This window comes from Callithrix jacchus, chromosome 11 (assembly GCF_049354715.1).
Source record: "Callithrix jacchus isolate 240 chromosome 11, calJac240_pri, whole genome shotgun sequence".
Taxonomy (NCBI): Eukaryota; Metazoa; Chordata; class Mammalia; order Primates; family Cebidae; genus Callithrix; species Callithrix jacchus.
The window spans coordinates 97,495,043-97,516,183 of record NC_133512.1 but is presented as its reverse complement, the minus strand read 5'-3'; the positions used below and the strand labels follow the sequence as shown (position 1 = coordinate 97,516,183).

The following is a 21,141-nucleotide window of genomic DNA, read 5'->3' as shown; positions in this document are numbered from 1 at the left end:
AAAAAATGTATGAGTCATGCGCTAATGATGTTTCTCTTCATGTTTCCAAGCCTTGGTGCCCTGGACCAGCTTTTGTTCTACACAAAAAGACTTGTATCTGGCTTATTTCTGAAAGCTAGTGTTGGCCATGGTCAACTTTTAGAACAAAATATTTCAGGCACTGTGTACATTCTTATTCTTACACAATCAATTTTCAGTTCCAGCCACAACATGACCCTGATAGTCACCAGTGCTCCTTCCAGAGATTCACCTATGGATTGAATTCCCAGAAGAGAATTCCTGTAAACTTTGGGGGAAGCTATAGCTAGACTATGGGTAAACACTCATTTATCCCCAGTGATTTTTAATCTAACAGTGGCAATGTTGGCCTATTCTAGGCAACTATTGTTCTTGCTTATTCTACCAATAAAATATATTATTGAGATGCTTCTAAATTTGTCCCCAGCCTCCTTATTTATTTGAGCAGTTATCACTCCATATACTGGGTATTTTGTTATAATTATTGGTTTGAGTCTTATTTTTATACTTTCAATCACGTTCTTTGCCTAATTCTTCTCATATTTTCATATTTTCTTTCCCTCCTCATAATTCTCTTTACATATCACTAAGTTTAGGCACTTAGACATTTTTTACTTTCAAACGGTGTTATATTGAGCATATACTCTTGATTTCATACACCTGAAGATTCCTAGACTATTTTCTCTGCTGCATGCTAGCATGATGTATCATGGTGAACACTGAAGAGAACTGTGTACCACTCCTCAAAAATTACACACACACGCTTGCATGCATGCAAACACAGACACAAACACACTCACATCTCAATCCCAAGAAACAAATAGATATCTCAATCCCAAGAAACAAAAGGAATGAAAGACTTTCTGACTTCCAGTTCTGCAGAATTTCTTAGAAGGGTCAACTCCAAATTTTAAGCCCAAATTCCCAGAATTTGTTTCCAGTAGGCAGAGAAGGACTTCTTCCTGAAAAGCCGCAGATTCTTTCTTGTGTTAAAAAATAATTCTCTGTAGAGAATTCTCGGTAGATCCCTCTGTAATATTCTCTGTAGATCCTTCTGTGAGAACTTGCACATGAAGACCTAGATCAGGATTGTCTCTGATGCTCAAAGAGTTAGGGTTACTCAGAATCAATGAGATCAACGGAGCATGGATCTTATGGTAATGGTGGTTAGATAGTACAATACTCCCATAGAGAATAATGTCCAAACTCGAGATAAAATAAATAGTAAGCTTCAAAAACCCAACAAGAGAGTGAGAAATTTCTATAACAAACCTAAGAAAAGTGAAAGCCCAGAAAGTTAAGCCTGGTAAGGAGCCACTTTTGACCTTAGAGTATTTGCAGATCAAGTAGAAACAGCTTAAAAATGGAGCCACACCTTGGGGTTTGGTAATTTAATAGGATAATCAGGGTAAAAGTAAAATCCACAATCAATCCAAAGTGAAGACTCTCATCCTCATCTTACTTTCAGAAAGGATCCCGCCTGTAATCTCAGCACTTTGGGAGGCTGAGGCAGGCAGATCACCTAAAGTCAGGAGTTTGACATCAGGCAGGCCAACCTAATGAGACCCTCTGTCAACTAAAAATACAAAACATTAGCCGGGCATGGTGGTGCACACCTATAATCCTGGCTACTCGGGAGGCTGAGGCAGGAGAATTGCTTGAACCCAGGAGGCAGAGGTTGCAGTGAGCCAAGATTGTGCCACTGAACTCCAGCCTGGGCAACAGAGTAAGACTCTGTCTCAAAAAAAAAAAAAAAAAAAAGATCCCAAAGTGATAAATTATCAGATGTAAATCATCTCCTTCCTGTAGACTTGCAGTGTGAGTGTCCTGAGACTTTATTAAAGTGACCTTTCTCTGAAAGTGTCTCAAGATTTGGCATTAAAAAGAAATTCTACCTGGAAATTGACACTAACATTTTGGGCCTTCAATTTTCCTTTGAACACTTCTTTGTAAATGTAATATTTAGCACTCAGAGAAAAACCAACCACCTAAAGAAACATGATGCAATGAGAAAACCAAACAAAAAGTAACAGAAACAATTAAGTAAGGACTTGAGATACTATAATAATCAGATATAGGTATAAAATAAGTATACTTATTTTACTTATGGTCTGAGGGCTACCTGTCCCTCTACCTGCTTCTGCCTCCATTACATTTTTTGTACATCAAATCCAGTTTTGGTGTTTCCTCCGTCACAAACCTGAACTTATATATAACTGAAATTAACAAGTCAGTAGACAGATTTAATGGATTAGACAGTGCTGAAGAGAGAATCAGGATAGAAGAAAATCCAGAATGCAGCCCAGAGATATCAAATAGATAGGCAATGTGGAGAGAGGGTAAGAAATATAGAGAAAAGAATGAGAAGTTTTAACATATTAATCATTCTGAAAGAATAGAAAAGCATAGGTTCACAGAGACAAGAAAAAAAGGGATAGAAAAACAGGAGTTAAGACAATATCTGAAAACATGAGAATTTTCCAGAACAGATAAAATATATCAATTTACTAATTCAATTAAGCTAATAAACTTAAAGCAGAAAAAAAGATGAGGCAAAAAACCCTCTCTGTTCTGTACAAGACTTCTATTATACATATACAAGGAACATCCTAAACTCTGTGATAGTTAGTTTCATGTGTCAGCTTGATTGAACTAAGGGATGCCTAGATGGCTAGTAAGATATTATTTCTGTGTGTGCTTGTGAGAGTGTTTCCAGAAGAGATTAGAATTTGACTCTGCAGATTCAAAAGAGTAAAGTTCTGCCATCACCAGTATGGGCAGACGTCGTCTAGTCTGCTGAAGTTCCAAAAAGAACAAAAAGGCAGTGAAGGAAAAATTCACTCTCTCTTCTTGAGCTGGGACATCTGTCTTCTTTTGCCTTCAAACATTGGAGCTCCTGGTTCACAAGCCTTTGGACTATTGGACTTACACCAGCAACCTCCCCCACACACACCTGGTTCTTGGACCTTTGGCCTCAAACTGGGAGACTTACACCATCAGCTCCCCTAGTTCTCAGGCCTGCAAACTCAGATTGGATTACACCATCAGCTTTCCTACTTTTCCAGCTTGCAGACAGCGTATTATGGGGCTTCTTAGCCTCCATAATCATGTCAACCAATTACATTACACACACACACACGAGATGCACACACATACACAATGGGTTCTATATTTTTGGAGAACCCTCATGAATACAGGTGCCATTAGGAAGAAGGTCAGTATCACTGAGAGAGCCCAGCACCCAAGGCCTAGGCACATAGGCCATGCCTAAGACTGAAGCTGTGTAAGAACAGCAAAGAACACTGCTCTGCCCTTGACATACACCTAAAAAATACTGAGTGATTAATAAGCAATCCAGTCTACTATAGGGAAGGATCAAAGCTTGGAACAACCCTCTATGAAGTGGAGTTATGCAGAGATGACTGAAATCTGAGGGTGACTGTAACAGGAACACCAAGTAAAGCCCTATGGCATTTTAGTCCCCACTCAAGCATCAGGCAACATTAAACAAATTAAAAACCTAAGATGCACTGAAGGTAACTATAGCAACAACCCCAACCCAGTTCAACTCTTGATTAGATTGACTCAGCTGAACATTAAGGGCCTGACAGAAGAAGAGGCATAACCATTCTAGGCATAAATACTATTTATCTCAATTTACTTTCCTACTATGCATCTTTGCAATTTAATAAAATTGTAATATATTCAGAAAAGCAAGAGTATAATAATCTACTACGAAAAGACAAAAACATCCACAGAACCAGACTCAGAAATGATCCAGAAGTGGGACAGGGTCTTTAAAATAGTTATGATTACTATGCTAAAGGATGAAGTGAAAAATGTAGACAACATGTAATAAATTACTAGGCATTTCAACAGAGAGATGGAAACTATAAGAGTCGAATGTAAGTGTTAAAAATTAAAAACATTCTATTAGAAATAAAGTATTCCTTAGGGGTTACATCAGTAGACTTGACACCGTTGAGGAAGGAATCAGTGAATTAGAAAATAAATTAATAGAAATTGCTCAAACTGAGTAAAGGGAGACAAACAAATGAGGGAAAAAACATCTAGGAGCTATGAAATTATATAAAGCAGTTTGACATACACGTCAAAAAGAGAGAATGAACAGAAGATAATATTTGAAAAGGTAGCAGTTAAGACTTTTCAAAAAATAATGAAACATATCCAAGATTACATATCCAAGAAACAGAGTGCTCCAACCTGGGTAAACACATAACAAAGCAAAATAGAAAAGCTAGACATTTTATACTTAAACTATTGAGAGCCAATGATAAAGAGGAAGTCTTAAATTTAACTAGGGGGAAAATACATTATATTAGAAGAATAAATATTAGAATCACAGCTTATTTTTTGTCAGAAACTACAATTCAGAACACAATTGAATAGCATCTTTATAATACTGAATTTAAAAAAACTATTAACCCAGAAACGTATAGCCAGCAAAAATCTTTCAAATATGATGGTAAATAAAAATGTTAGTTGTTAGTTAGAAATAAAGAATCTAACTAACAAAAGCTAAAACAATTAATTATCAGCTTATCTTCACTACAAGAAATGTTCAAAGAAATTTTTCAGGCAGAAGGAATAAATATGACACCAGATAGAAATTTGAATCTACACAAAAAAATGAAAAATCCTAGAAATGGAAAAAATAAATACAAATATAAAAGGAATTTATTTTACATTTTTTAGCTCTAACAAAAAAGTAATAGTGTATTAGGGAAGTTATAAAATATGTAAAAGTTCACAACAACCATAACATGAAAATGGGAAGGATTAATTGCAAGTACACTATTGTAACTCTTAAAATACATGTGAAGTGGCCTGAAATTTTTATAGACTGTGACAAATGGTCTAAAATCCACTTAGATTGGTTAAAACCACAAGATTCAGCCATATGCTACTACAAGAAATGCACTTTAAATATAATGAGTGAATTGGTTATCTATTGCTGCATAACAAATTACCACAAATGTGACAACTTACAACAACATACAATTATGATCTCACAGTTTCTGTGGATCAGGAGCTTATATTTTTGGGATATTTGGCTCCTCATTTCTCATGTTGAAATGTAATTAATGATGTTAGAGGCAGGACCTGGTGAGAAGTGTTTGGGTAACGGGAGTGGATCCTTCATAGATGGGTTGCTGCTGTCCTCACTGCAGTGAGTGAGATCTGGTTATTTAGAAGTGTGTAGCACCTCTCCCACCCGTTGCTCTTACTCTCTTCCAGTGACATGCAGGCTCCCCTTTGTCTTCCACCATGATTGGAAGCTTCCTGAGTCCCTCAACAGAAGCAGATGCCAGCAATGTGCTTCCTGCACAGTCTGCAAACTGTCAGTCTTATATATTTCTTTATAGCAATGCAAAAACAGCCTAGCACAGGAGTCCAGGCATGGCTTAGGTGGACCCTCCAGTCAGCAATTTATAAAACTGAAATAGAAGTGTCACCCATGCTGCTATTTGGAGCTCAGGGTCCTTTTTCAACTTCATTCAGGTTATTGGCAGAATTCAGTTGTTTGTGGTTGAAAGACTGTGGTGTGGATAGCTCCTAGAGGCTGATCCTCTTCATAGGCAGTTTAAAGCAGGAATGTTTGCTTTCTTAAAAGCTGGAAGTATCTCTTTTAAGGCTTCTTTTAATTAGGTGAGACCTACCCAGAATAATCTCCCCTTTAACTAATGTAAAACTAGCTGATTAGGAACCTTAATTAAATTTGCAAAAAAAATCCCTTTACTTATCATGTAAACCAATCACAGGAATGGCATTCATTCTACTCACAGGTCTTCCCACACAAAAGGGGAAGAGATTATCCAGGACATGTATACTAGTTGACGGTAATCTTGGAGCCCACCTTAGAATTCTGCCTGTCACAGTCATAGAGATGGGTTGAAAGTAAAAGAATGGGGAAATAAAAATCATGAAAACACTCATCAAAAGGAAGCTGGAGTAGCTACATTAATATAATACAGCTCTGTAGTCTACAGAGCAAGGGATATTGTTAAGGATAAAGATGGACATTACATAATGATAAATGTGTTAAATTATCAGGAAGACATAACAGTCCTTAGAAGGTTTGCACCTAAAAACAAAGCTCCAAAATACGTGAAGCAAAACTAAAGAAACCAAAAAGATAAATAGACATATCCAAAATTATACTTGGGTACTTTAAACCTTCTTCCTCAGTAATCAATAAAACATGTAGACAGAAAATCTGTAAGAATACAGAAGGTGTAAGACCGGATACATTCCCTTAAGTTCAGGAAAAGACCAGGATGTCCCTCATTGCCATTCCAATTTAACGTCGTGATAGAGATCCTGCCAGTGAAAAGGAAAAGAAATTAAAAGCACACAGATTGGAAAAAACATAATAAAAATGGTTTTTATTTGCAGATGACATAATTTTCTATTAAGAAAATCTCAAAGAATCAAGAAAAAATATTGTAGAACTAATAAATTAGCAAGATCAGAAAATACAAAGTCAACATACAAAAATCAATTCTATTCTTACATACTTGTAATAAATGGCTGGAAACTGAAATTAAATAATCAATACCATCTATAGTATCATTAAAATTATAAAGTATTGGGATTAATCTAAAACTATATTAACCTGAAAACTATAAAACATTGATGAGAAAAAATCAAGTAAGACCTAATAACTGGAGCAATATTATGCCATGTCCATTAATCAGAAGATTCAGTATTATTCAGAGGTCAATAATGTCCAAATGAATCCATGGAGCCATGCAATCACAATCAAAATTTGGAAGGATTTTCTTATATATTTTTTCAAACTGATTCTAGAATTTATATTTAAAAACCAAAACCATTTTGAAAAAGATAATTCCTACTTCCTGATCACAGGATTTATATATAGCTACCATCATCATAACAGTGAGGTATTGGTGAAGACTAGACATAAAGATCAATGGAACAGAATACAGGTTAGAAATAGGCATATATATATGATCAATTAACTTTTGAAAGGATACCAAAGTAATAAAAAAAAAAGGATAGTTCCTCCAAGATAGGTTCATGGAATGAAAATTTGAACAAATATTTCTAAAAAAAAAAATCTTGATTTATATCTCACACCATATACTAAAATTAACTAATGTGATCTTCTGAAAACCAGTTCTCTACTTTGGACTACTGTCTCCTTACCTGTAATATGGGGGGGAAAAGAACTAGTTTGGATGATCTCCAAAATTCTTCTAGCTCTCACCTTCTGTGGCTGTGCCGTTTTCCTTTCACTTCCACAAAACTCAGTTATTCACTGGGTTAAACTCAAATGGCAGACACGTGCATGCAAATCTCCACGAGACTTATGGCCAGCACAGGCTGCGGTTTTCATAGAAAAGCCGCAGGAGGTCACAGGAGGTATGACTTTTAACGTTGTCACTGAACTCTTTCTAACACCTCTTGTGCAAATCAACACCCTTCACCCTTTCAGCAGAGAAATTAGCTTTGTCTCCACTTTCTACCATTGCTCTTGCTGTGTTTTCCCTTCTCTGAAAAAGCAAATAGGTAGCCACTGTGATCCTGGCTCAGGTTCTCAGAACACAGAAGCATCCCCAGGCCAGGAACCTCATGTCCTGGGTCTAGGAGGACCTGGCCTTGACAGAGACCATGAGGCAGCTGGGGAGCACTGCCTGGGGCAGAATCTACAGAATCTCCTGACTGTGTGTAAGGTCTGATAGCTTCATAAGGGGAGGAACCAGAGATATGTTAAAAGACAATGTGCACCCCAGAAAGCCTTGGGCATTCCTACAGCTGTGCCTGTTGGTAACTCTGATACCCCAGGATGTCAAATGCCAATAGTAATCAGACAGAAGGAAAACAAGACCCAGACAGCACGACTTGGTATATTATACTTTTTTCTTCAAAAGTAGAGCTTCCCAACTTTTTCATGTCAATGTCCACATGGTAACATTTGTCACAGCATAGTGCGTAAACACGAGAAACTGCCCCCAACCTCAGAAACATCTGATCTCAGGCCTCAAGCCATCTTGGGGTTTGGCGTGGGGGCCTTATCTTCCCTCTAAGACTGAGGGGGGAAATAGCTCAACAAACCTATAATTGATTGACAGCTCAAGGGCCGAGAAGTTCTAATGTTCTCAAAAGAAGTTCTTTTGAGTTCCCACTCAAAAGAAAATCAGCCTGGTGAGAGTACACCTCACAAGCTCAGAAACATTATTTGTGACAGGAAGGTATCAGCTTCCTGTGGATGCCAAGGCGCTCAGCAGGAGACATTCAGTTGCAGGTGATAATGTCAGTGTAGGGAAGGGTCTCTTTAGGCTTTCAGGAAGGTCCACCCCACTCCAGATGCAACAGGAGCAATCCTCCATAGTGCCGGCCGGGAAATCTCCAGGGATCTTGTCATCCCAGGTGGACCTCATCTAACCCATCCAATAAACAACTAGAGGAGAACATCAAGGCATGGATTCAGTCCCTGCTGCTCCCTCTTGGCCTTTTGGGTTAACTAAATAGGTGAAGGTTCTACTCTAAATGCAATGCTGTGGAATTAGACAACTAGACATCAGCTACCCTGACAACTCCAGAGGTCAGGATAACAAGCTCTTACACCTGCTGTATGGGCTGTCCTGCCCTGACATCTACATACTCTCTGCTTCCTTTAAATCACCGCTTCAAAGGGCCCCTTCCCCACCTCCTGTCAACCCTGATCACATGTCCAAGTTCCACTCCACACGTCAGGGCTTTCTTCTTGGGGTTGGTTCATGTTGACCTCTTTTCTTCCCAAAATCCTGTTTAATACATCGTCTAAAACTATGCTTTCATGTACGTTTTACCATTTCCTTCAGTCTCATACTGCTTCCCAGAACTTACATACACTCATATTTTATGTGATTAATTTTGATAGTTTCTATTCTACTCTATTTCATTTTTGAATGCTCTATAATGGGGTGTATGAAGTATCCTAGTGCACAACATGTATTTGGGATCCTTACTTATCGTCTTTCGTTTGCATGTCTGTCTCTGATAAGATTTTGGTTTCTTTAAGAGGGTGGCTTCTTTTCTGCTTCCCATGGGTGCTGTCTGTCTGGACTTATCCTCAGTAGGTGTGCTGTGGTGCGCAGGCTCAGGAGAACGGGGTAAATGTGCTTTGTGAGATGCAATATTCAGATACTTAGGAGTGTGTTTTCTGGCATCATTAATCTTTCCTTCATGTTGTGTGTTAACTGTGGGCTCAAATAGCTGCCCTCGTATTGACCTGAAAGTTTCTGAATCCTCAACTCTACATCCTAGATTCACCCCTAGATGAGCTCTGCCCCCACCGTGAAGCCTCTTCAGCAGGTGTGTTCTCTGCGGTGCAGCCTGACCCAGGAGGCTCCTTCATTCACCTCCAATGAGAGGTGCCCTGACCTGGCCCCTCTCAGCCCTGAAAAGAGAGGCCATGACCTTCTGTGGACACATAGGAAATAATAATGTTGATAATATAGAAATGCCTTCATTTTAGTACTTTTTTCAGGATCTTTTACCTGCTTTTCGATTTTCATAAGAACACAAAGTTCTAAAAAACTTCCAAGAAAGAACTATTTTTAGAGTGACTACAGACAAGGAAGAAAAATCACACTTCAGCATTTAGCACCCCCCACCCCCCTGCACTCTGACCTGGGGTTTCATTTCCACGTTTTCCACTAGTCATGTTCATGGGAGACCTTCATGGAATAGGATGAAATGATGAATGAAGAGACAGAGGCCAGATGGAGACAGAGAGCAAGCATGACTAAGTGTTAGGAGATTGTGGGTGGCCGACAGGCTCGGTTTGACTGGGACTAGGGGTTTCCCAGGACTAAGGGGTTTCCCAGGACGTGGACCTTATCGTGCTAAATCCAGTCAAATTCAGAGCAAGTTGAATGGTTGGTCATCTAGGAGCTCAGCCCAATGGCTCAGGAGAAAGTGGTAAATGCCACGCCTCCTCTTTCCTCACTCTTCTTCCTCCTTCATCAGAAGGCAATAATTGTCTATCTCCCATGCCAAACAGAAGGTTCAAGACCTGAACCCAGGGGTCCTTGAATCACTCCAAGTTGGTAGGGAAGGTGGCTGCCAAAAATGTCTTGAAAATGGAGCTTTGTTATCTCCACAGCTTAATAAAGCTGATTCTCAGAGCAGCCTGCAGGTATCTACCCTGAGGTGGCTACTGTGCTAGATCTCCAGAACCTTCATCACATAACTAAAGCACGTGACTTGCAACTCAGTTTGCTCAGTTCTGTGCACCAGGGACTTGAGCATCGGAGAGAGAGAACAGGGAGAGCAGAAGTGTCTGGGGATGGATAGAGACCTGTTTTCAGCAATGATTCATTATATTGTGTAGTATGCCATATTTGGTAGAGAACTCTCTCTGTCCGGGCTGAAAAGGGATTGAATTTGGTGTCAAACAGAAGGATAGGGAAAATGGCCACTTCCGCACTTCAACTGAGAGGTGTCCCAGGTTTCCTGTTTTTGTTTTTGTTTTCTTTCTTTCAAATCTGGACAGAGGAACAGAGAGGGTGAGGAAAAGGCACAAGGAGTCTAGTCTTGGAAATACTTTTATATCTGGATATATACTGATTTCTACAATCCTAGGTTCTGAAAGTAACTACCTAAGATTCTTCTTCTAGCACTAAATGTAACTACAAAAGGGGGCATGAGGGAAGAGTTAGAGCGTTTAATTAGTACGTTTTACCCATTTACTCAGTAAGTATTTTTGAGCACTTTCTAGGGCTGAGTTCTGGTAAATCCCTGACCTAAAGACAGTGCCTGACCTGTGAGAAGCCGAAGATCTCATCCAGAAGTCTGATACGGACCAGTTAACACATTTCATCATTGACTCCCTGGGGTCTCTTTGAGCCATAAGAGGAACCCAGGAACAGCTAGTGAAGAAAAGATCAAATTTAGAGAACAGGAGAACTCAAAGCAGAAAATCAGCCCTTACTGAGGTGCCAGAGCACCCAGCCAAGTGGATAAATACGTTTGTGAATAGCTCAAACCAAAGGAAAGAAGAGAAGGAGTTTGAAGATGTTGCTAGAATGAAGTGAAGGCAGCAAAGTTTGCTACATTGGTAAGAATGGGTAACATCGGTGCCCCTCGCTGTTTATGAGATTTTGATGTGAACTCTGTCCGTCAAGTTTTTGAGAGATTGCAGCCAGGTGCTGGGGAAGCACCTCCTCTCTAACTAATAAGGGTGAAATCCTCATCAGACTACAGCCTGCTTCCTGCCCTGCTCTGCCCAATTTACACAAGTTATGAGTGCTGACTCGGTTGAAAGTCCTTGAGGAATTTAAGAGTAAGGGCCAATAAAATATCAAAAATAAGGAGAAAACATCAATTCTCTTTCCTGGGGGGGAAAAAACGTGGAAAAGAATCACCCCTCCCTTCTTATGGCATTTTCTTTAGAAAGCTTGTGTGAATTCTTTCTCTGCCCTTTGTAATGCAAATCTTTTTAAAAAGCTGTTTGACAGCCTAGGGCTGTCTTTATGTCTTTAGAGCACCTGGGAGCCATCCCTTCGAAATGCAAACATCAAGGAAGATCGCGTCCCCACCTCCCAGTCTCCGTGGGAAAGCAGGAGCCTAACTTAGAAGCGTAACTTAGGTAGGAGCCTCACTTTTGCCAGCACCTTTCCAAGCTGCTAATCTTCCCCTTTCCATGGAAGATATGAGAGGGACAGTTAGCTAACACATATGGTTACTGAATGAACTTAGGATGAACGATGTGTGACAAAGAGTGCTGTCAAGTCCTCTTACTTGAGGATTAGTTATGGGTTAGCTTGAGAACACGTGTGTAAGGGGTGGCCCCTGCCTGGCTATATGACCAGGCGGCATCCCTCTCCGTCTTTGCAATCTTTTCCTGGATTGTCTGGTGGGCTCTAGATTACATTCTGGTTCAAGACACATTGAATAATGAAATTGCTTTCTTTCTCTTCAGCCTTTGTAGAGAAGTTTTCTGGGCTGGCAGGAGACTGTTTAAAATTGTTTTACCCATCACATCTTAGACGATTGTTACAATATGACTCTAAGCCCCACTTCAAATGTCAACCGATGTGGGGATTCTCCTTCTTCCAAATACTGCTTGCTTGAAAGTCAAAAAAAGGAAATAGGAATCCGGTAGTGTGAGGCCCCCCGCTGTGTTCTTTTTGCTTAGAATTGACTTGGCTATGCGGGCTCTCTTTTGGTTCCATATGAAGTTCAAGGTGGTTTTTTCCAGTTCTGTGAAGAAAGTCAATGGTAGCTTGATGGGGATAGCGTTGATTCTGTAAATTACTTTGGGCAGTATAGCCATTTTCACGATATTAATTCTTCCTAACCATGAACATGGAATGTTTCTCCATCTGTTTGTGTCCTCTCTGATTTCGTTGAGCAGCGGTTTGTAGTTCTCCTTGAAGAGGTCCCTTACGTTCCTTGTGAGTTGTATTCCAAGGTATTTTATTCTTTTTGTAGCAATTGTGAATGGCAGTTCGTTCTTGATTTGGCTTTCTTTAAGTCTGTTATTGGTGTAGACGAATGCTTGTGATTTTTGCACATTGATTTTATATTCCAAACACCGCATATTCTCACTCATAGGCGGGTGATGAAAAATGAGAACACATGGACACAGAAAGGGGAGTACTAAACACTGGGGTCTATTAGGGGGAAAAGGGGAGGGCCAGTGGGAGGGGGAGGTGGGGAGGGATGGCCTGGGGAGAAATACCAAATGTGGGTGAAGGGGAAAAGGAAAGCAAAGCACACTGCCATGTGTGTGCCTACACAACTGTCTTGCATGCTCTGCTCATGTACGCCAAAACCTAAAATCCAATGAAAAAGTTAAAAAATTAAAAAAAAAAAAAAAAAAGGAAATAGGAGGGGGCACACTGTCCCAAGGCAGGCTCCTGACAGGAAGTCACCCGTTAAGGAGGCAGCACATTACTGCATTTGGCTGGTTTTCAGGGTCTTGTTCCCAATCAGTTTCCAGCCAATGCCAGGCTGTCCTAATCCACAGGGCTGTGGGGGGCACACTCCATAATCTCTACTTTTCTTCTTTTTTTTTTTGCAACTGAGTCATGAAGTTTTCAGCCCCAGCATGTGGCTCCTCCTTAACTGCATCTGCTCAGCCTCCCTCAGCCCTGTGAACAGCCGCCCCACACACAGACCACAGAGCAGGGCTCTCTCTCTGCTGCCGCTTCACCTTCCTGAGAGAAGGCCAGCCTGCCAGAGCCTCAGTGACCGCTGCCCTGGAGGATAGGGCACAACAGCCATTTCTGGTAAGGAAAACCGGGTTTATACTCACAGAGACTTTGGGAATAGGAAGAATCACAGTTTGGTCAAAGCTGTTCATTTCTGACATGACCTTGCACGGGTCCCCTCGCTTCTGGGTTCCCTGGTCAGTAAAATGGGGCAGCAGCGGTGAGTGCTGCAGGATCCGCAGGTGCGCAGCTAGTGGAACACAGCCTGAAGAATCAGCGCCTGCACTCACAGCCCAGGCCCGGGGCAGCAGGCTTTGTTGGCCCATTGCCCATCACTTAGCTGAGTCGATCTCCGTGAAACTCTCAGGGGGTAAGGCTGAAATGATCCTCTCATCCGTGGGACAGATGGGAAAACTGAAGCTTCCAGAGGGTGATAGGCTTTCCCCAGCTCCCCTAGCAAGCCAGGGCATTCTTCCCAATTTTACCCTCCTAATTTCTCCTGTCCCAGCCCAGCCAGACATGCACCATGTCCCAGACAAGCCTGGGAGCTGAGGATGGATTCTTTAGGGCTCCCCAGCGCAAATGCGGGATATTTTCCAATCCTAGGAGCCTCCTGTTCCAAACAAGACCCCTGAGTGCACCTTGTCCTGTGACTTTCAACTTCTGAAATCCACGCTATGGTCCCCTAGAGGCCCCACGTTTTTCCTATGACCCCCTGCAGGATGCACACTACAGGGAAACAGACTCATGATCGGGCACCTGTGAACAATCCCTTTGTCAGCCACATCTTATGTGAGAGACGTGCCATGAAATCACAGCGACCAGACCACAAAACACATGATTCCAATACCAGGAAATATATGGGCTGGGACAGACAGGGTGAAGGAAATACTTATGAACAAGGAAAAAAAGAAGTGGTTGGATCTCTTCTAAAATAGCATGGAAGAGGCTACTTTCTCATGTTTTGCTAAAATAAGGTCTTCTCATGGTAAAATCAGGTTCATGCCATTTTCAAATCAGAATGTGCGTTTTGTTCATTTGCTTCACCCTCCTCCCTGAGCCAGACCCTCCCAACAGAGGGTGCTACTGTCTTGCTTGCACACTGCCTTCCAATTTCTCATGACCTTTGGACTCATTTGTGGGAAGTTCAGTAAAATTTTTCCTTTGGAGAAGAAACCTGCCTTCCTTCTCAGTTCCCCCAATTTTGTCTGCCCTGTAGACCAACACGTATGACATTCCTCCAAGCCTATGACGTGTCCAACAGTCTTTTTCTAGGCTTTCTTCAGTTCTCTAGTAATCTTCTCCATGATTCATCTTAGCACTGCCATCAGGTTCCTTTCTGACTCACCTGTGGACACTTGGTTATTTGTTAATATCTGCGGAGAGATATATTCCTCAATGCAGCCTGATCCACTGAGGTTGGATTGGGAGAACTATTTTTGTTGGTTGGCTAACATAATAGAGTTTGATTCGCTTTTGTGACAGGTAGTTGTCTGTTTTAAAAGGAAAGACCTCAATTCAGAGAAACTCCTGCCACCTGCAATTTTATTTTTGAATAACCTTTTTTAAGAAATGCACTCAATATTTTGCAATAAAATTCTATGTGTCGGTTTTAGGGTAGGCTTCTAGCTGTCCAATTGATTTGTCTTGACCAGGGAGTGGCAGCATTATACACCTGTCCCAAGAGGACTGTTGAGTTCTTTGGAATAACCTCTTTTTCTGCCTGTGGAATCAAAGACAATATACAGACAAAAGGAGCCATTTCATGATGTTGGCTCCATTGTAAATATGTAACCTTTGGCAGGTCATTTAATGCTCAGTTTCCTTGCATTTTAACAGAAATTTTAAGACCATCCTTGATCACATCACAGGGAATTTGGGAGAGCAATTAAAATAAGGAGGATGAGATAACTTTGAAAATTATCCATGTCTGCACAGAGGTTTATTACCGTGATGATGTTCATAATCAGCATCGTTACCACTGTCATCTTGACCTTTACCATAGTGTTGACTCGAAACCTCAGGAAACGTCGTCTAAGGTAGAGAGGATGTCAGGGACCTGGTGCTACTTTGACAAAAGACAAAAGCGTCATTTATCAGAGACAAGAACAGTGTGTGGGAGAGAGGAGAACATTCTTCTCTGGGCTTAAGAAAAAGAAAGAAAGAGGGAGAGGGGGGAAGAGGAAAGGAGGAAGAAGGAAAAGAAGGGAAGGGAGTGGGGCAGGAAGCTGTCTTAATACATTCTGATAATATAAAAATGGATTGCTTGACCTAAAGAAGGCCAAGAAAATCTACTAAATGCATAGAAAAATGTGGAAAAGATGGAAATCACAGAAGTTATTATGTATGGAAGTTTATAAATAACCAAAATAGCAAACAAACCATGAAAACTGTTTTAAATTCAATGATAATCAGCAAAATGCAAGTTTAAGCCAATTAAGACATGCTTATTTATGCCCATACAGATGACAAGAAATTAAAAGTGTATTATTACCAAGTGACTGTGAAGGTTCGGGGACCTCTTAGAAATGGGTGGTGCAAACAGGAGTTAGCACGACTCCCTGGGAGTCCTATTTGGCAATATCCAGTCAGGCGGCAAATGCACATCCCCGTTACTGTTGCACAAGGCTGGAAATTGTTACCCGGAGCAGGAAATGAGTTGTTCCTGAATTCTGCCTGAAGTTGATTCTTTCTCTTCAATCACCTCACTGCCTCCTCTCCACCAACCGTCAGGGTGGGAAGGCAGTCATGCCAGTCCCCCAGCACCACTTCCTCTCACATCAGTTCTTCGTGTCCCTGATCCCCATTCCGCCCTCCCATTGGAAAGTACCTCGTAATTTCCTCTCTGCCGCTGGAATAGGCATCTGACACAAAGAATTTCTGGGACTGGAAGTTTCCAGTACTTCAAATAAACCAATGTTATTTACAGCAAGGCAATTTTTTTTCTCTATTCTGGCAAGTTTGCCTACTTGGATTTCCATTTTTTTAAATGCCCCACTGTTTGTTCCACAGAAGAATGCTTTCTTCATTTCATGCCTTTCTGGTTGGGGGAGATGATCAACTGATTTGCTTCAAAACGTTTCCTGATTTTCTGTAAGTTGATGGGAGGGAGGCAATAGTGCATTATTTTAGCAGAACCTAACATCACCTGGTTTGCTTAAAGTTGTTTACAGACGTTTCAAATAAAGTATGAGTTAGAAAATTAGTGATGGAAATGGCTCATCTGAGGATAATTATTCTTAGACGTCTGAATCGGGTGCTCTCAGGCTCTACCAGCTCCCATATGGACATTTGCTTTTTATCCCTTTCCTGTTTTCATTCCAGGAGAGAATGGAAGGATTCCAGAAGGGCAAATATGGAACTATGGCTGAAGGTAAGAAAGTCTTGAAGTTCTTAAGAGCTCCAGAGACTTGGGAGAATCCCAGTTCTCTCCCCAGCTACCCCCACCTAAAACGCAGTGGCAGAAACCCATTCATTTTAAATGAAAAAAATAAAGGCAACTATCATTTTTTACCTCCCCAACCCTCTTGTGCTGGACCACACCATCACACACACACACACACGCACATGCGCGCGCGTGCGCGCACACACACACACACACACACGCACACACACACCATAGATGCTCTCCCTGCACCAGGTATGTGGGAAATGTGGGAAGGAAATCCCAGAGGTTGAAAGGTCTGGAAACAAATGGTGAATATGTTTTCTCTTTCTTTGTCTTCTGACAGCTGAAAAAAGAAAATGTTCCCCATAGGGATTTAGTCACTGTACTTGTTACAAAACACCACAGAATAACTTAAGGAAAGGAAGAACTGACACAAAGTAGGAGGAATAAAATAACAGATTTTTTTTTTTTGGAGACGGAGTCTCGCTCTGTCGCCAGGCTGGAGTGCAGTGGCGAGATCTTGGCTCACTGCAGCCTCCACCTTCTGGGTTCAGGTGATTCCACTCCCTCAACCTCCTGAGTAGTTGGAACTACAGGCGCAGGCCATCATGCTTGGCTAATTTATTATTATTATTTATTATTATTATTATTTTAGTAGAGACGGGATTTCATCATGCTGGCCAGGCTGGTCTCCTGACCTCATGATCTGCCTGCTGCCTCGGCCTCCCAAAGTGCTGGGATTACAGGAGTAAGCCACGATGCCTGGCCTAAAATAATAGATTTTTAAGAGCCTACAGTGCACTTCTAATTCATTTTGGCCCTAGAAATCCACAGGATCCCCCCTCTTCGCGCCTTGAGGATTTTAGCTCCTGCCAGAGTCACTGTCTCCAGCACCACTTCTGCCATAATTTCATGTGCTTGGATCAGCCACATAGATGAGCTTTTCAACACACATGTTTCTGTTGACCTTATCTTCCACCTTTTTGAGCCGTCCACCCTAGGGCCATCTCCTAGACGTTGCCCTAACATTAACTGCGACCTATATCATCTCAATTTCAAGCATCTCACCCCGTATCCAGAGAGCACAGGCCCAGGGACAGGCAGCTGACGCTTGGCAGTGGGTCACTATAGCTCTGCCAGTGGAGACCTCCTTGACCCTCAAGGCTTGGATGAATGTGTGAAGTGTGTCTATACAAATGTGCCTGGAAATGTGTGGGTGAAAGAAAAGTAATTGTATTTTCACTTGCAGCTACTCATCCCCCGCCTCCTTCTAATCTCACAACATTTATTTAGCAATTAATCCTCCATGGAGCTGGTCTAAACACCATGCAGGGGAAAACACAGGGACCGTTTCTTTCAGGAAAGCTCTATTTGCCATGATCCAGGTGGAGTGCTTAATGGATCTTCTTAATGCAAAAGTTCTGACTCCTGCCTGTGGATCCAAACATGGGCTTCCAATGGGGGCTTTCTACATGCAAGATTCCCCTGCAGTTGTATGCACACTTTTATATGCATATAAATATGTCTGTCATTCTGGGGATGAGGTTCATAGCTTTCATGAGATAACCATGAACCTAACAGTCTTAAGGATCATTAACTTAGTAAGACACAAAACTTCTTTTTCTACAGGTAGATCAGCAAATGACAGGTTTGCAACGCCACTGGCATTGAGGATTATCCTAGTGGGCAAATCAGGCTGCGGGAAAAGCGCCACAGGGAACAGCATCCTTGGCCAGCCCGTGTTTAAGTCCAAGCCGGGGGCCCAGCCGGTGACCAGGATGTGCCAGGTGCAGGCAGGCACATGGAACGGGAGGCAAGTCCTGGTGGTCGACACGCCCTCCATCTTTGAATCAAAGGCTGATACCCAAGAGCTGTACAAGAACATCGGGGACTGCTACCTGCTCTCTGCCCCAGGACCCCACGTGCTGCTTCTGGTGATCCAGCTGGGGCGTTTCACCCCCCAGGACACGGTGGCTGTCAGGAGGGTGAAGGAGGTCTTTGGGGTAGGGGTCATGAGACATGTGGTTGTCCTCTTCACCCACAAAGAGGACTTAGTGGGCCAGGCCCTGAATGACTATGTAGGAAACACAGACAACTACAGCCTGAGGGGCCTGGTGCAGGAGTGCGAGAAGAGGTGCTGTGCCTTCAACAACCGGGCCACTGAAGAGGAGCAGAGGCAGCAGCGGGCAGAGCTCCTGGCTGTGGTTGAAAGGCTGGAGAGGGAGCGAGAGGGTGCCTTCCACTGCAACGACCTCTTCCTAGATGCCCAGCTGCTCCAGAGAGGTGGGGCCATGCCCTGCCAAGAAGACTACAGGCAGTACCTGGCCAAGGTGGAATGGCAGGTGGAGAAGCAGAGGCAAGAGCTGAGGGAGGACGAGAGTAACTGGGCACTCAAGGCACTCCTCAGAGTCAAACACCAGATGCCTTTGCATTTTAAGATTTGTGCTTTTCTTTTTTGGTGCAGCATATTTTTTCTTCTATTTCTGCTCATCTTTCATTATCTTTAAATCTCTCGACCCTGGGACCTTTGTGAAGTATCATCGAATGGAGTCATTGTTCTAAGAATCACCGATTCAGATTCGGATCCTTGTGGTCTGTGGAGCAAGCTGCTTACTGTCCGTACAGTTCCCATTTACCTTTCTTCCTTATAGACTTGGATCTGTGTGTCTCTGCTCCAGGGCCGCCTGGCTGTTCTAAGCACAATCCCACTCTCTCTGCCAATGGCTGCCTCAGGAATGGGCCTGAGATCCGATGCAGACCCATGGGTAGTGAATGAAAGTCTGCACAGGTGGGGATGGATGGTCTCTCTTTAGATAGAGCCTGTCTTCATCCCTGGTGTTGTGGGGTCTGGGTGTGACAGTGGGACTATCAGCAGCTTTGTGCTGCCAACCTAAGTTGAAGGCAGCGCCTCAGAGCAGCCAGAGAGTTGGGGCCACCTGAGCCCTGAGCCACCAGCCCTGCAGCCTGCCCTGTCTCTGCATTTCCTGTTGTGTTACCCAATAAATTTTCTAATTGTTTAAGCTATTTGAGTTCCAGGTCTCTTTTAACCTGAATTTGAAAACATTCAAACTAATAAAAACTTCTCCTCATTCCTTTTTATCCTTTTAATCTGTTGGAACTTCCCAGTCCTCATGCTTCCTTTCAGCAAGTGGCATCCAGAATAAAGGAACAGGCTTGGCTTTTCTTGTTCCTAAAATTAGGAAGAACCTCCTGCTCTGACTGAAGTACCTGCCACGTTGTGGACATTCATTGAACTCTGAGTAAAGCAAAGCACTTTCAGTTCGATTGCATTGACATGGGAATGGGGGAAGGCCAAGGGAATGGGGTAGTCTCTAGGCAGGGCTTTCTCTGTGCTTTCTTCTCAGTGTGGCCAGGGGCACAAGGGAAACACAGTTCACATTTGAAGCTCTGGAAGGAATCACTTTGGCAAACGTTCTGAGAAAGGTTAACCAAACCCTTTCTCCTTCTCCACTGTAAAATGCCCTCGGATCAGCTCTCCAGCTCTATTCCTTTGGAAATTGATGTCTACAGGGTTGGGGTAGGGGGGCAGGCTGTTGGCTGGGTACCAGGCACTCCTGCTCACCATGAAAGTGACTCCTTGTAGGTACAGGGAGTATGGACTGGGCAACCTGGAAATGGGCCATCCCTACACTGGAAGGAGGCTACTCTGGCAGTTCTGCTTCCTAATGCTTTCTTAAGGTCTTGGCTGTGTCAATCCAGAGTGCCTCCCTGGAGGAAAGGAGAGCCCAGATATCGTCTACTGGACCAGTGTTCCGGAGGCTTCAAGGTCACCACACTTACGTGCAGTCTTTGCCTCCCTCTGCTCTCCCAGTTCTCCTCTGCAGGGCCACTGCAGCGAAGGGAGCCACGTTTCAGTCACCCAGGACAGAGGTGAGTTCCCTCCTGATGTTACCATCAGTGACCACACTGCGGAGCACCTCCTTAGCTCTCCCCAGCCTGTCCCGTCCATCCCCACTGCTACTGCTGGAGTGCAGGTGTGATTCCCTCTGAATGTTATCCCTGTCTCCAGGTTTATACTCGTACAACCCAGCTGCCACCTTCTCTTCCCAAGACACACCAACCTGCTCAGAAGCCTCCATGAAAGATTTGAGGAGGTTCCCTCAAATCCTGAGAATGGGACCCAGACCCCCCAACCCCTGCCCAGCCCCAGCCCCCTGTGCATTCCTCCTGTGTGCTGACTCCCATTTCCCTCCTTAATCACAGGCCCCTCAGCCTCCAGAGACTTTCCCCAAGAGGCAAGGATGTTCCCAGTCAGCTTAGTGTCATCCCGTCTAGGAAGCCTCTGCAGAGCCTGTCGTGGTCTCCTTCTTGCTGACATTGCTTCCAAAATATAACTTCTCCTACAGCCCTACTCCTACGTGCTTTCATTCCTCCACCCCACACTCCCTCCTGGCTCCCGGCGTTGGCCCTGACCCTCAGTACTCACATCATAAATGTCTGTGAAGCTGGACTGAATTAAATCAAGCCCAGTTGGAGCAGTTTGGGAACACTGCATTGAGGAAGCGGTTCCTGGTCTGAGAACTCAGG

The 21,141-nt window shown here is 42.8% G+C and overlaps 1 protein-coding gene across 1 annotated transcript in view; it reads left to right on the top strand.

Moving 5' to 3' along the window:
• GIMAP5 (GTPase, IMAP family member 5) overlaps positions 1-19,617 on the top strand; it is a 36,900-nt gene extending 17,283 nt beyond the window's left edge. Inside the window, 4 exon segments of the mRNA XM_035254392.3 lie at positions 13,072-13,228; positions 13,230-13,283; positions 16,530-16,578; positions 18,223-19,617. Coding sequence (XP_035110283.2) covers positions 13,072-13,228; positions 13,230-13,283; positions 16,530-16,578; positions 18,223-19,100 — 1,138 coding nt within the window. The 3' untranslated portion in view covers positions 19,101-19,617.
• The last annotated feature ends 1,524 nt before the right edge of the window (positions 19,618-21,141 follow it).